The sequence below is a fragment of the Vipera berus genome (genome assembly GCF_964194415.1).
Source record: "Vipera berus genome assembly, chromosome: 2".
NCBI lineage: Eukaryota > Metazoa > Chordata > Lepidosauria > Squamata > Viperidae > Vipera > Vipera berus.
Window position 1 is genome coordinate 188,688,034 of NC_138203.1, and position 14,858 is coordinate 188,702,891.

The window sequence follows — 14,858 nt, forward strand, 5'->3', positions numbered from 1 at the left end:
TATTGATGGAAGTGGCAAGAGATGCTACTGAATTACTGCTAGTGTTAGTTGCGCAACTTTCCATCACTCTGCAGCCTTCATGTCTGCCAACACTTCTTAATCTGAAAAGCCCCATGGGGTGAAGTTTCCTTGTAAGGTCTTCTGTGTGATATAATTGAAAGGCAGAAAAAGAAAAGGCTATACTTTGTTGAACAAAAGATTGTATGAGGAACAAGATGAGTGTCATGTATTGGCCGTAACTGTTAAAGAACCAAAGATATAACAACGAGCATTTGAATTGTGTAGACATAATATTACTAAATAAATTCAAAACTACACACTCACTCATTAAGTTGGAAAAAAATTGGTAGACCAGAAAAAAACAAAACCCACTGCTAATAAAACAGAATTTTATTATTATTTTTTTGGTATGGCAGTGGTATTTTCTGCTTCACAATTATTATTCATGTTGAATTCATGCCATACTTCTGAATATTTCATTTTTTTTAAAAAAATAATCACATTACTGCCCATTCTTCCAATGATTTCTAGCATATCAGTTTCAGAACAAATGCAACATGTGGCATCACTGTGCCAGCAGAGCATCCAACCTGTTCTCATTTAAATTTCTTTAGGACATCTGCTTTTATTTTAAAATGCTACATACTTGAACAGGGGAAACCAGAAATTTAATTGCAGATAGGAAACCCATAAAATCCATTAACATTTTTAACCCCATTTTTATCTGCTATTCTGTAAATTATACTTAGGATCCTTTTATTTTATTTCTTTCATTTTTGCATTCCCAGTAAATTCTATTCCATTTAATAGGCTCCTAGTCATTCCACGTTCAAAGAAATTAGCCTGCATTACTTCATTTATGAAGTAATTCTACTAAAGAGGACATTATGTCCTCATGATTAAAGGAGAGATTTACCTTGTTTAAAGACAAACTGGCTACATCACATACTAGTGCTACTAGTTATTAACAACTAATTTATATTCCCCTTCATGGATTACTGCCTTGTTGTGGCGAAGGGGCTTGAGTAATTCAATGAAGCTATGAGCTATGCCATGCAGGGCCACCTAAGACGGACAGGTCATAGCAGAGTTCTGGCAAAATGTGATCCACTGGAGAAAGAAATGGAAACCCACTTCAGTATCTTTGCCATGAAAACCCCATGGACAATACCAAAAGGCAAAAAGATATGATGCTGGAAGATGAGCCCCTCAGGTCGGAAGGCATACAATATGCTACTGGGGAAGAGCAGAGGGCTAGTACTATTAGCGCCAGAAAGAATGAAGCGACTGGGCCAAAGCCGAAAGGAAGCTTAGCTGTGGATGTATCTGGTGGTGAAAGGAAAGTCCGATGCTGTAAAGATTTATTCTCCAAGGGAACCTGGAATGTAAGATCCATGAATCAAGGAAAGCTGGACATGATCAAACAAGAGATGACAAGACTGAATATCGACATCATAGGAATCAGAGAACTAAAATGGACAGGAATGGGTGAATTTAATTCAGATGACCATCAGGTATACTACTGCGGGCAAGAATCCCCAGAAGAAATGGAGTAGCCTTCATAGTCAATAAAAGAGTAGGAAAAGCAATACTGGGATACAATCCCCAAAATGACAGAATGACCTCAGTTCTAATCCAAGACAAACCATTCAATATCACAGTAGTCCAAGTCTATGCCCCAACCACCAGTGCTGAAGAGGATGAAATTAACCGGTTCTATGAAGCCCTACAGCACCTTATAGAACTAACACCAAAAAATGATGTCCTTATCAACATGGGGGATTGGAATGCTAAAGTAGGAAGCCAAAACATAACTGGAATAACAGGCAAGTTTGGCCTTGGAGTACAAAATGAAGCAGGGCACAGGCTGATAGAATTTTGTCAAGAGAATACGATGGTCATAGCAAACACTCTTTTCCAACAACCCAAGAGACGGCTCTACACATGGACATCACCAGACGGTCAACACAGAAATCAGATTGACTATGTGCTCTGCAGCCAAAGATGGAGAAGCTCTATACAGTCAGTAAAAACAAGACCAGGAGCTGGCTGTGGCTCAGACCATGAGCTTCTCATTGCAAAGTTTAGGTTTAAACTGAAGAAAGTAGGGAAAAGCACTACACCACTCAGGTATGAATTAAATCATATCCCTGTTGAATATACAGTAGAGGTGACAAATAGATTTAAGGAATTAGATCTGATATACAGAGTGCCTGAAGAACTATGGACAGAGGTTTGCAACATTGTACAACAGGTAGCAACCAAAACCATCCCAAAGGAAAAAAAATGCAAGAAAGCAAAATGGCTGTCTGAGGAAGCTTTGCAAATAGGTGAGGAAAGGAGGAAAGTGAAAGGCAAGGGAGAAAAAGAAAGATATGCCCAATTGAATGCAGAATTCCAGAGAATAGCTAGAAGAGATAAGAATTCCTTCTTAAATGAACAGTGCAAAGAAATAGAAGAAAACAATAGAATAGGGAGGACCAGAGATCTTGTCAAGAAAATTGGAGAGATGAAGGGAACGTTTAATGCAAAAAATGGGCATGATAAAGGACCAAAATGGCAGGAACCTAACAGAGGCAGAAGAGATTTAGAAGACCTGGCAAAATTACACAGAACTATACAAGAACGAGCTTAACATCCCTGATAGCCACGATGAGGTGGTCACTGACCTTGAGCCAGACATCCTAAAATGTGAGGTAAAGTGGGCCTTAGAAAAGCTGAGCAACAACAAATGTGGAGGTGACAGTACTCCAGCTGAGCTATTCAAAATCTTAAAAGACAATGCAGTAAAAGTGTTACACTCAATTTGCCAGCAAATTTGGAAAACTCAACAGTGGCCACAGGATTGGAAAAGATCAGTTTACATTCCAATTCCAAAGAAAGGCAGTGGCAAAGAATGTTTAAACTATTGCACCATTGCACTCATTTCACATGCTAGTAAAGTAATGCTTAAAATCGTACAAGCTAGACTCCAGCAGTATGTGGATCGAGAACTACCAGAAGTACAGGCAGGATTTTGAAGAGACAGAGGAACTAGTGATCAAATTGCCAACATACGCTGGATCATGGAGAAAGCTAGGGAGTTCCAGAAAAACATCTACTTCTGCTTCATTGACTATGCTAAAGCCTTTCATTGTGTGGATCACAACAAACTGTGGAAAGTTCTTAAAGAGATGGGAGTACCAGACCATCTTATTTGTCTCTTGAGAAACCTATATATGGGCCAAGAAGCAACAGTGAGAACTGGACATGGAACCACTGATTGGTTCAAAATTGGGAAAGGAGTCTGGCAAGGCTGTATACTGTCGCCCTGCCTATTTAACCTATATGCAGAGCACATCATGAGAAAGGCAGGGCTAGATGAATCAAAATGGCAGAAAGTGAAGCTTGCTCCTGGGGAGGAAAGCCATGGCAAATCTAGACAGCACACTAAAAAGCAGAGACATTACCCTGTCAACAAAAGTGCGTATAGTCAAGGCTATGGTCTCCCCAGTTGCAATGTATGGCAGTGAAAGTTGGACCATAAGAAAGGCTGAGCGCCAAAGAATTGAGGCCTTTGAACTATGGTGTTGGAGAAGACTCCTGTGAGTCCCTTGGACTGCAAGGCGATCAAACCGGTCAGTCCTAGAGGAAATCAACCCTGACTGCTCTTTAGAAGGCCAGATCCTGAAGCTAAAACTCAAATACTCTGGCCACCTAATGAGAAGGAAGGACTCACTGGAGAAGAGTCTAATGCTGGGAAAGATTGAGGGCAATAGAAGAAGGGGACGACAGAGAATGAGGTGGCTGGATGGAGTCACTGAAGCAGTAGGTGTGAGCTTAAATGGACTCCAGAAGATGGTAAAGGACAGAAAGGCCTGGAGGAACATTGTCCATAGGGTTGCGATGGGTCGGACACGACTTCACAGCTAACAACAACAACAATTTATATTATTGTTTATATTTAAATCCAATAGCGTTTTTAATTTTTTTGTTATATTGTAGAGTTTTAACTACCAATGCAGAAAACATAAAGGGCTAGAAATTTGATAAATTAGATAAATACATTTTATAGCAACATTTTAAGGCATTATTTTTATTATTTTACAGTTAAAACAATGCACTAGAACATATGCAATAATGTAAAACCATGTTTTCAAAGAGAGTGGTTCTATCTAGTCTATAGAAATAACTGACACCTGGTTTTGTGTTATTTTCACAAAGTCCAGTTTCAGAAGAAAACTATACTAAGCTTATTGCAAATATGTAAGACAAGACAACGTGATGTTTAAAGTATGAGACTATAAGCTAAAGAAAGAACCATTTGCCAGCAGGATAGCTCTGGTTCACATGCCTTATAAAATCTGTTCATTGTAACAGTCATCACTGGGTAAAACTAATTTGGAAGACTGAGGTTAGGCTTGTATGAGGAACTGGTAGTCTTATTTTCTGTTTTCTGAACAGTCGAGGCAGCCTGGTTATACAGCTTGTGACCCATCACCTTTCTTGCTGTCTGGTGGAATAGAGCAGCGGAAACAATGACGCACAAAACCAACCATTATCATGTGAGCTCTTTTAAAGTGACTTCATGCATTTCATTAGTAACTATAATCTATAAGATTTTCCTTTATGTTTAATGTCAGCAACAGCTCAGGAAGAATTTGATTTTTTTAGAAGAATCATTTGGTGCTGAACGATGGACAAGCATCTCTTTCTGAATCCTAAGGATATAAGAGCTGCTTTTATAATTATCCTTCCTTTTTATCTAATAATAAATGTCCCCAAAGGTTGTTTGTCTTAGCCTTTTGAAGACATGAGCAGGTTCTCTGAATCACTTTCAAAGAAAGAGATGTTTGCAAATATATTGTTTGAATTCTCACATTTACCTTAAAGGAAGATTATTCTGAATTTAAAAGAAGCAGCCACTACATACAAAGCAAAAAGGTAAACTGTTTCACGTGGGGTCAGTAAATACAATACAGTACAAAGCCTCCCTGTGAATCATAGAGTAGCAATGTGACACAGGAAACAAATACAATAGAGATGAATGATAGAGCTGCATAGAAGGTAAACATAACACCCATAACCCTTTTCATGTTAACCAAACAATATTATGGAATTTTGGATGAAAACCAGTAACAACACTTCCTATAGGTTGAGTCTGTTGGGTGGTTGTGAACGTCTGCTACTATGGGTGAAGACTGGCCCTCTTTGTACTAAGTTTCTCTGACCTCGCTAAGGTTGCTGGGTTCTTCTCACCACTTACTGGGAAGTTCTGCGTTTGACTGGTGTCAGGTATATCGGCTCCCTCAGGACTGTTATTAGCATTTGTCTGTGGCATCAATACTGTTCAGTCCCTATTGCCAGTGGGTAAGTGTGGCCCGGGAATACCAGGTGAGTCAGGCCTGTCCACTGGATATGGAGAGTCAGGCTGCGAGTCAGGCTGCTCAGCCACACACAGATCCACACGATTGTGATGATAGAAGGTTCCATCAACGTCCACTAGGTAGGAGCTTGGTACGACCTGTTGTAAACAGATACCCATTTTTCAGTGGCCTGTTTGATCTCCAGGAAGCAGTTTCATAGGGACTCGTCCCCCAATATTCAATTCTGGCAAACCTCTGGCTGATTTGTCATATCTTGCTTGAAAATTTGTCTCTTAAGCCATAACTTAAGCTTGTAGCTTTTTCTCTTAGCCGTGTGACAAAACTGTCTATTGCTTCACCTTCTTCTTGCTTTGTTGTTGTTAGTTGCGAAGTCGTGTCCGACCCATCGCGACCCTATGGACAATGTTCCTCCAGGCCTTTCTGTCCTCTACCGTCTTCTGGAGTCCATTTAAGCTCACATCTACTGCTTAAGTGACTCCATCCAGCCACCTCATTCTCTGTCGTCCCTTTCTTCTATTGCCCTCAATCTTTCCCAGCATTAGGCTCTTCTCCATTGAGTCCTTCCTTCTCATTAGGTGGCCAAAGTATTTGAGTTTTAGCTTCAGGATCTGGCCTTCTAAAGAGCAGTCAGGGTTGATCTCTTCTAGGACTGACCGGTTTGATCACCTTGCTTACAGCTGCCAAATATCTCTCTCTCATATATGACATTTTTAGAGGGTCTGAAAAAGAATTCTAAGGCATCTAGGCTGGCTTTAGTGTCACTCTTTTGCTCCTCTATAAGGGTTAAATTATGCTTGTAAATATGGAGGCATTCACTCCCTATAAGCCTTCTCAGTGTGGCTACCTGCACTGCTGCTGGTTTGTCATGTAAGCACGTGGGTAGGGAGTAATCCTCAAGCTCTGCTGCAATCTCCACTTATCCTCATTGCCTCAGGCAATGGACTGCTGTTAGAAGTTTTCTGGTTTTCTGGCTTCAAATGCTTGGCTTCCAGGACAGGACCGCAAGCGCTAGACTGGCATGCATCAAATGTGTGGGGACAGTGCAGATTCAGATGCTTCTGACACCATGTTTCATGTGGAGTCAGTAAATACAATACAAGGCCTCACTGTGCAAAAGCCACCTTTCTTAGAGAGAGGGAATACAACAACAGGAACAGGAAATGCATCACAGGAGCAATAGGGATGAATCATAGAGTAGCAATGTGACACAGGAAACCCTGAAATCAATTGTGTCAATGAATCCTTTGGTGCAACTTAAACACGACTTATTGACCGAACAGACAAAGGCTCCAAATGAATGCTGCCTGTCAATATATACTTATAATCGTAGTATATCAAACATATTTTAAGGTGTCTTATTAGGGTGATATTCTCCTTTGTATTTAATTTTCAGAAATACTGGCAAGTTCATATGTTGTCACTGTAAAAAATGAAAGACTAATTTTACCTGAGGAACAACATTAGCATTCAAAACTCCATAGAACAAAGAAGTCTGTGATAGCACATCTAATACAGTACTACCCTCTCTGGAAAGCTGAAGCTTTATGCTTTCTCTCTGACAACTGTAAAAAGAGGTAGGGGGATGCATTGGGAATGCCTACAAGCAAAGCTTTATCTCCCGTAGAGGGGAAAAACGTGGTAAGGCCTAGGGCAGGGGTCGGCAACCTTAAACACTCAAAGAGCCACTTGGACCTGTTTCCCAGAGGAAAATAAAACACTGGGAGCTGCAAAATGGGAAGCACAAGTGCCTCTCTGTCTCTGTCTCTGTCTGTAAACTGGGAGCTACAGGAATAGGCTGAAAGAGCCGCATGCGGCTCCAGAGCCGCGGGTTGCCGACCCATGATCTAGGGTAATCACCCTTGTAGATGTTCTTCATCAACTACCTGCCTTCATTTTGCCTTCTAATGCCACTCAGAGTATGACAAAGTTGGAAGTGCTGGTTTCATCCTGAATAAGCAACCTTCATCCATATGGTATAAAAAGAGTTGCCAACACTTGGATGAAAGGCACTAGAAGGCACGAGCCTTCTCCTGCAGAGAAAGGCACACAAGGTTTTATGGGGTTAAATTACATATCTACTGTTTAATTCTTTTTTAAATTTTGTATTTTCATGTTCTTTTTTAGTTTTTATTGTTGTGAGCCGCCCTGAGTCCTTAGGGAGAAGGGCGGCATATAAATATAATAAATCAAATCAATCAAATCAACCATCCAGGAGCTGTCTGTGCAATAAGGTAAAATGTATTGTAGATTGATAACTCCCTGCCTTATTCGGCATCTGTGCTTCTATAGAGGATGTCAGCCCTTCCCTCTCTTAAGCATTGACTCCTACTATTATTTAGTCCACCAAGGCAAGTAAGGAATGGAACTGATCTCTGAACAAAGAATATCCATATCTGCTTCCTTTAGGGCACTGAAAGTGTACCATTCTCTCTTTAAATTTCTTCCAAAAGTAAGATTGGTGATTAGGCAGTATTTATCTAAGATAGTTAAATCCAGGCTCTTGAGGAGAGAATGAAGCACTGCCACTTTTAATTTATCTAAATAGACAAAATAGACAAATTGTCTTTTGCTATTTCACCAATCTTCCAAGGATGCTCTCTATACCCAAAATTACCATTGCCTTTGGTGGGTTATCTTTAGTGGTGGGTTATTTCCAACCTAGCACCAGCTTATCATTTTTATTTTGCGAATGTGTGCTTGTGTGCTTGTGTGACACACAGGTGAGGTTTTGTAAATACCATACAATTTTTCAGGGTTTTTTTTCTCTTGCTTTGCAGAGTGCCAGTAAAACATAAACATGTAAAATATAAACATGTAAACAATTATATCAATGTTAAACACTGATGTAAATTAACATTACATCAATGTTTAAAATTTTTGAGAGAATAGATAGGATATGTCCATCGAAGTATTTCTGCTTACAAGATAACTTTGGTGGTTTCAACTTTAGCTACTGAATTTGAGTCAGAAATCTACTTTGTTCTTTTTTTTAAACTCCTGTTATACTGTTTTGGAATCATGAACATTGCCTTGTTGATATGTGGAAAATAATATTTCTGTCAGTATTATAGTATTACACTGTTACACTATTTTAGAATGAAAGCTGTATGATGACCTTATAGTGCACTAACTTATAAGGAACTTTTTTCATTTATTTCTATATTATTTATTTTTAGAAAATTCTAAACTGCTTCCCAAGGATTCCATGACAGTATACATTCAATTATAGAAATATATGCAATACAATCATGCAGAACCCCCACTCCCAATCCTGAGAGTCCAAACAATTCTTATTATACATAGACATACATACTTACATATATACATCATTTCCCTTTTGGTATAAGCAACATTATGAAAAGAACATAGAAGAAATAATAAATTATAAACCAAAACCAACAGGGATAAAATAAGAAAAGAAAAGGAAACATCTGGCTTATGCTAGCTAGCATGGTAGTTTGCAAGGCCAGGAAATTATGGAAAATATTTTCCATAGTTCCCTAGCCTTGCAAACTATCCTTCCTTTCAGTATAATTATATACTGCTTTGTAAACTATCTTTGTTCTTTAAACTTCTTACCTATCACTTTCTTGCCTGTCAATTGTCCTCCATCCAATCAATACCTCTGTCAGGGGCCCCTACATACAACATTGCAAAAGAACTAACAAAAAAGCTTGGGCATCTCACAAGAGGAAGCCAACACTCCATTAACTCTCCACTATACCTTCAACTAAATAATATATTCACTTGGTGTTATAATTATTTCTTCCTCAAGTCCAGTGAAAAGGTTTTTGTTTGCATATGCCTTTTCATTCATTCTGTGCTAAAAACAACTAGACTTCAATGCTTAGCATGCATTTTTGATTAATTCTATTCTATTTCTAAGCTTTTATTTATAAGCTTGTCTGAGCGCCATGGCGGAAGAGAAGCTAACAAATATTCCTAAATAAATTCAATCAATTACTGGTTGTTTTATTTGTATGGATTAGAATCCTGATCACTTTTTCATATACATAAGAAAGCAAAGATAAATTTAGTACATAGATTTATTTATTCAAAATATGTGTTCTACCTCCTTTGGGCTTTCAATTCAATTTCATATAAAATGGGAAGAAAATGTTGCAAATATAAAACTGATTTGTTATTGTTCAGAAAATATAATATAAACAAGAAGAAAATCTGGTTTTAATACAACAGTACTGAGTATAGCACAGACTTTTTACAATAGGATTAAATATTATGCAAATTAAAGAGGATACAAATAATTTCAATTATTTTAAAAGATATTCATTGATTCATCTATGATAAATCTGATTAAGACAACTTTTATGATCAACTAACAACACCCTTAATTCTTGCTATTTCATCATCATCATCATCATCATCATCATCATCATCGAGTTGTAAGGGATTTTGGAGGTCTTCTAGTCCAACCCCTTGCTCAGGCAGGAAGCCTTATACCATTTCAGACAAATGGTTGTCCAGTCTCTTCTTAAAAACTTCCAGTGTTGGAGCATTCACAATTTCTGGAGGCAGGTTGTTCCATTGATTAATTGTTCTAACTGTCAGGAAATTTCTTCCTAGTTCTAGGCTGCTTCTCTCTTTGATTAGTTTCCATCTGTTGCTTCTTGTCCTGCCTTCAGGTGCTTTAGAGAATAGGTTGACCCCACTCTTCTTTATGGCAACCCCTGAGGTATTGGAACACTGCTATCTACTTATCTATTTACTTTGATTTATTATGCACATGAATGTACTCTTACATTCTCATCTTTTAAGAAGAAAGATTCATAAAAGTAAAAGTAAAAAAAAAAGCAAAAGAGTACATGAGGGTTGCATATTGTATTGAAAAATAGGATTACTTTGTTCAACTATCCCTGCTCCTTTAAAATTGTCATGCTGAAAAGCTACCGTGAAGTACTGAGCTACTGAAATCTTTCTGGAAATAAATTAATGAAATAAAACTTAATTATCAAATACATTTCCATTATTTAAAAGATTAAAAGTCTAGATAACCTGATATGTATTCTACTTGATTCAATTTAGTAAAATATGCAGAATAATGGAACAATTACATGGCTTTGCAAATCTGCAATTCCATGTACTGTATTCTTAAATTAACAATTTACATGAGCCATGAGAATGTTTCATTATTTTGTAGACTTCACTAAACTGAATCAAATACAACAGCTAGACTAGAATTTAGATAAGGGATTCAAACTACCTTTGAAATTCAGGCCTTGTATAGCCTGAAATTAATACTGGATACCAGATTTTTAGCTGTTTATGGACATAGAGCAGAGGATGCACCAATTCATAAACATGCCAGCATTATAGTTTCTTCTAAATTTAGCATTGGGCAGCAGGTGTACAACTCAATATTAGCACACTCTAAATTCATTTCAGATGTGAATGCAACCTAATAGACATAAGACATTAACCAATGTCTCGCAGAATCTAAATTGCATCCTTTAAATTTTAAAATATCCACTAGAATTTCTGGAATAATATCTATTGTAGTGGTACATATCTGCTAAACTACCATGAAGTGAGCTGTTAAAGGTATTAACACCAGCCATTAAATGTTTTCCTATTCTGAAATACTGTGAATATGGGATTATGGCATATGTCACATTGCTTGGATCTGTCCTGACAAAATGAAAGAGTAACTAAAAGAACAATAGTTGGTTAATAAGAAATCTTGTACACTACTATCTGCTTTCACCCTCTTCCAAAACTACTCAGATTGCACAGGCCAAATGTAAAGGTTCCAAATTTACATACCAGATTTTTAAATTAGGTAGGGCTATGTAGTGTAAAGGGACGTGGTGGCTCAGTGGGTTAGGACACTGAGCTTGTCGATCAGAAGGTCGGCAGTTTGGCGGGTCGAATCCCGAGTGCCGTGTAACAGAGTGAGCACCTGTTACTCGTCCCAGCTTCTGCCAACCCAGCAGTTCGAACGCATGTAAAAATGCAAGTAGAAAAATAGGGACCACTACTGTGGGAAGGTAACAGCATTCCATGCACCTTTGACGTCTAGTCATGCCGGCCACATGACCATGGAGATGTCCTCGGACAAGCACTGGCTCTTCGGCTTTGAAACAGAGATGAGCACCGGCCCCTAGAGTTGGAAACGACTAGCACACATGTGCAGGGGAACCTTTACCTTTACCTTTATATGTAGTGTAAAACATATGATGACAGAAATGCAAAATGCATATATTTAAAGAAGTAATTGTTAATAGCTTCATTTTGTCTGACTCCTATGACATTCCAAAGTCCTTCTGTGAGACTAGTGAAGACATATTTATACTATGACCTAAGTAGTCATATGCATGGTAGCCAAATCCCAGTTCAGTTCATGGATCATACCAAGCCAAGGTTTGTTTAACTTAGAATTTATTAAATAAACCATAATAAGCTGTATCCATAAAATAACTCATGCTTTCTAAAACATAGTGGTTGGGATAAAAAAAATGTTTTGGAATGTGACTTATTTTCAGTTAAATATGTATAAGCATGCAGCCTGAATATTTCATATTTGAGCCAGCAAGATTCTATTAAGAAATGAAAAAAATGACTTACATTTTTCGTAAACTAGGGAGCTTCTTGAATATTCCAGTAGCTTCCAGAATTGAAATATCATTATCGTGTAGACGACTTTTGAAAAATAAAAATAAAAATATTGAAACATCTTTGGCCCCAAATGCCTCAGCAACTACATATACAGTATATTCATTGCAGAATATTGTGAAAAGGAAAGCTATATGTTGAAGGAGATTGGAGAAACACAGGTCCAATCTCCTCAATCATGAAGTTCCCTGGTTGCTATGGTGCTGTCGATCCTTTTTTCTGTTTAGCTTACTTTAAAAAGTTTTTATAAGAACAAAATGAGATGAAAGTCAGAAGCCTTGATTCTCAAAGCAGAAGACATCATGGGCACATCCATGTAATGTTCTTGGCACAATATTGAAATTCTTTGCTGTTGCCTCCTACAAGGATGTTTTACCAATTTCCCAATCCAGATTACAGGAGATTCTATAATACTTTCCTTATAGTTATCCGTCCATGTATTAATCAATTCAAAATCAATTTAGATTTTCAAGATTGGCTAGGTTCTGTCAGGAAACATTGTCTATTGATGTATTTGATAACATCTGGTTGGAGCCACAAAAAATAATGCTTTTTATAGTGAAGCATTTTATGTTTTTTTCTTACAAAAATATTACACTTACAGATCTGTGGTATATTCTGGAAGGTGGCTGGGGAGCCTAGTAAGCTTTTGGTTGGAACAGTCCACAAATGTTCCCTCACAGCGGCATTTTTCAGGACAGATGAGGTCCATAAAACACTCCCCACTGAATCTACTCCTGTAGTCTTCTGAACCTGCAAAATTGAAAACTTCTAGGTAAAGAGATGCATTGCAAAATACTAATAAGAGTAATATCCCAAAATACAATTGACAAGAACACTTCCATTTATTCTGGAACCTCGCAAGAATGAATTGAAATCATTAACTATGCCTTGCATTATGCTTTGAAACAATCAGAAAAGTGCACTTTTATGTGAATCTAGAGGGAGGAGATCTATCTTCTTTCCAAAAAGACAGTTTAATTTTTTTTCCTTGATATTAATGACTATCTACTGGCAAATGATACAGTAGAATGAAGGTGGGCTAATGTCAGTCACATTAGCATAGCGTAGAAATCAGTGACTGCTTTTTGAGTATAAATATTTTAACATAAAATCACATAACTGAAACTAAAATGAGTTCAAGAAATTCTACTTTCTTTAAAATAGGCCGCTGTATAATTAGTAAGAACTATAACTTAGTCTGCTATTACACTACAACTGTCAAGTACATTGTGTTTGCTTAATGAAATGCTATTTCAGTTTTTTTCTCCAATTTTTTCAATGAATAAGAACTGCAAATGGGATACTTGAGCTCACCATTGCCAAATTATTAATGGATATGCAATCAAAGGTTTGTCACAATAGATCCAATGAGGGAAATACTTGTAGAGTTACTTCAATGTTTATTATGTGAACCGTCATCTTTTTTGCTGAAATCATTTGTTACATTCAACCATTCTACTAAATCCTAGTTTTCCTTACTTTTTCAAGAACTTCCTAACTTAGTTGCACTTCCAAAATGTTAACTATGAATGCCAAAAGCATCTATCTCAAAACACTTTTTAAAAAGGAATTTGAAAAAAATGAGAAACGATAAGCTGATCAACAAAAGGATTCTGAAAATATTTTCAGTAGGATTTTGCTCAAGCTAATATTAGAATAACCATTTCTATATATTCTGAACAAATTTTTGTACATACATTCCTGTACCAAAATGGCCATGCAAAACTCTTCTTATAAATAAAATTCCTATAAACAAAAAAAACCCTTCATATAAAGGCTGCAAACAAACAGACCATATATGACTGAGAGAACCCAGTTATGGAAAGACAAAGTTCATAGATGGACTTGATATTCAGATAAAGCTAAAGTTTTCTTATTGAAAAGTTATCAATAGATCTTGTTTCAAAGAGAATGCATTTAGAACAAAAGCATTAAATATGATATACACCATTATTTTTCTTTAAATATTTCATATATAGGAAAAAGTTTTTCCTCACTCTATAAGTACAGTTTCCTGTTCTCGTCCCTCAGTGTTGTTGTATGGTCCTATTGTTTAATATTATTTATTTTAAGTGGGAAACCCACTGCTGAAATCCTGGAAGTACACCCATCTTTTTAGAAATATTATTTATTTGTTAAATTTATTTGCTACTTGTCTCACCATGGAGCTACTTTAGGCAGCTTACAACAATAAAAAAGAAGAAATGAAAAGAGTATGAACAGAATAGAAGATTATATAGCAATAAAATAAACAATGAAAAAGAACTCAACGAGAAATACAACTATATGATTACCCCCAAAAAAAAGAAAAGAAAAGAAAAGATGACAGGTAGAGAGCAGAGAACAGGAAGGGGGGGAAGGATTTACTGTGTATGATATTGTGATTCGAGGCTTGTTTTTTTTTAACTCTAAAGAAAAAAAAATAAAAAATTAAGCTGATTAGGATATGGCATTTTCTTCCTCATGCTCGGTTCAGATGAAATAGCAACAACAGGAATGAGAAATGTTTTCTTAATAGCTACAAATATATATACATACACATTAGAATTTTAAATGTGAATCATCAAGAGGACTGTAGAATGTGATCAACACTCCTATCATTATCAAGTATGCCAAGCTACCCATCAGCCTGCAAACATCAGCAATCAGTTGCCAACAGGAGGAAATTTATTATTTAACCTGAGACTCGAGATCACTTGGACAGGTGGCAGTTCTATCATGCTAATCCCATTAGAGAAAGTAATGTGAAAGCCAGCCATCTGGCTGTGGTTATTTGTGTCCATCCATCTCTACTTACATCACTTTATCAGACATGCTCCCCTTGGCTTTAAATAGATAAGTTGCAGGTCAAGAGATGTA

At 37.1% G+C, this 14,858-nt stretch overlaps 1 protein-coding gene across 1 annotated transcript in view; it reads right to left on the reverse strand.

The window, feature by feature from the left end:
- SLIT3 (slit guidance ligand 3) overlaps window positions 1–14,858 on the reverse strand; it is a gene marked incomplete at its 3' end in the record, with an annotated part of 569,754 nt that overhangs the window by 138,292 nt on the left and 416,604 nt on the right. The window contains exons 15-16 of the mRNA XM_081320704.1: window positions 12,599–12,749; window positions 11,949–12,023 (exon numbers count right to left, since the gene is read on the reverse strand). Of these exons, the coding sequence (XP_081176830.1) occupies window positions 11,949–12,023; window positions 12,599–12,749 (226 nt within the window). The remainder of the gene's footprint in view (window positions 1–11,948; window positions 12,024–12,598; window positions 12,750–14,858) is intronic.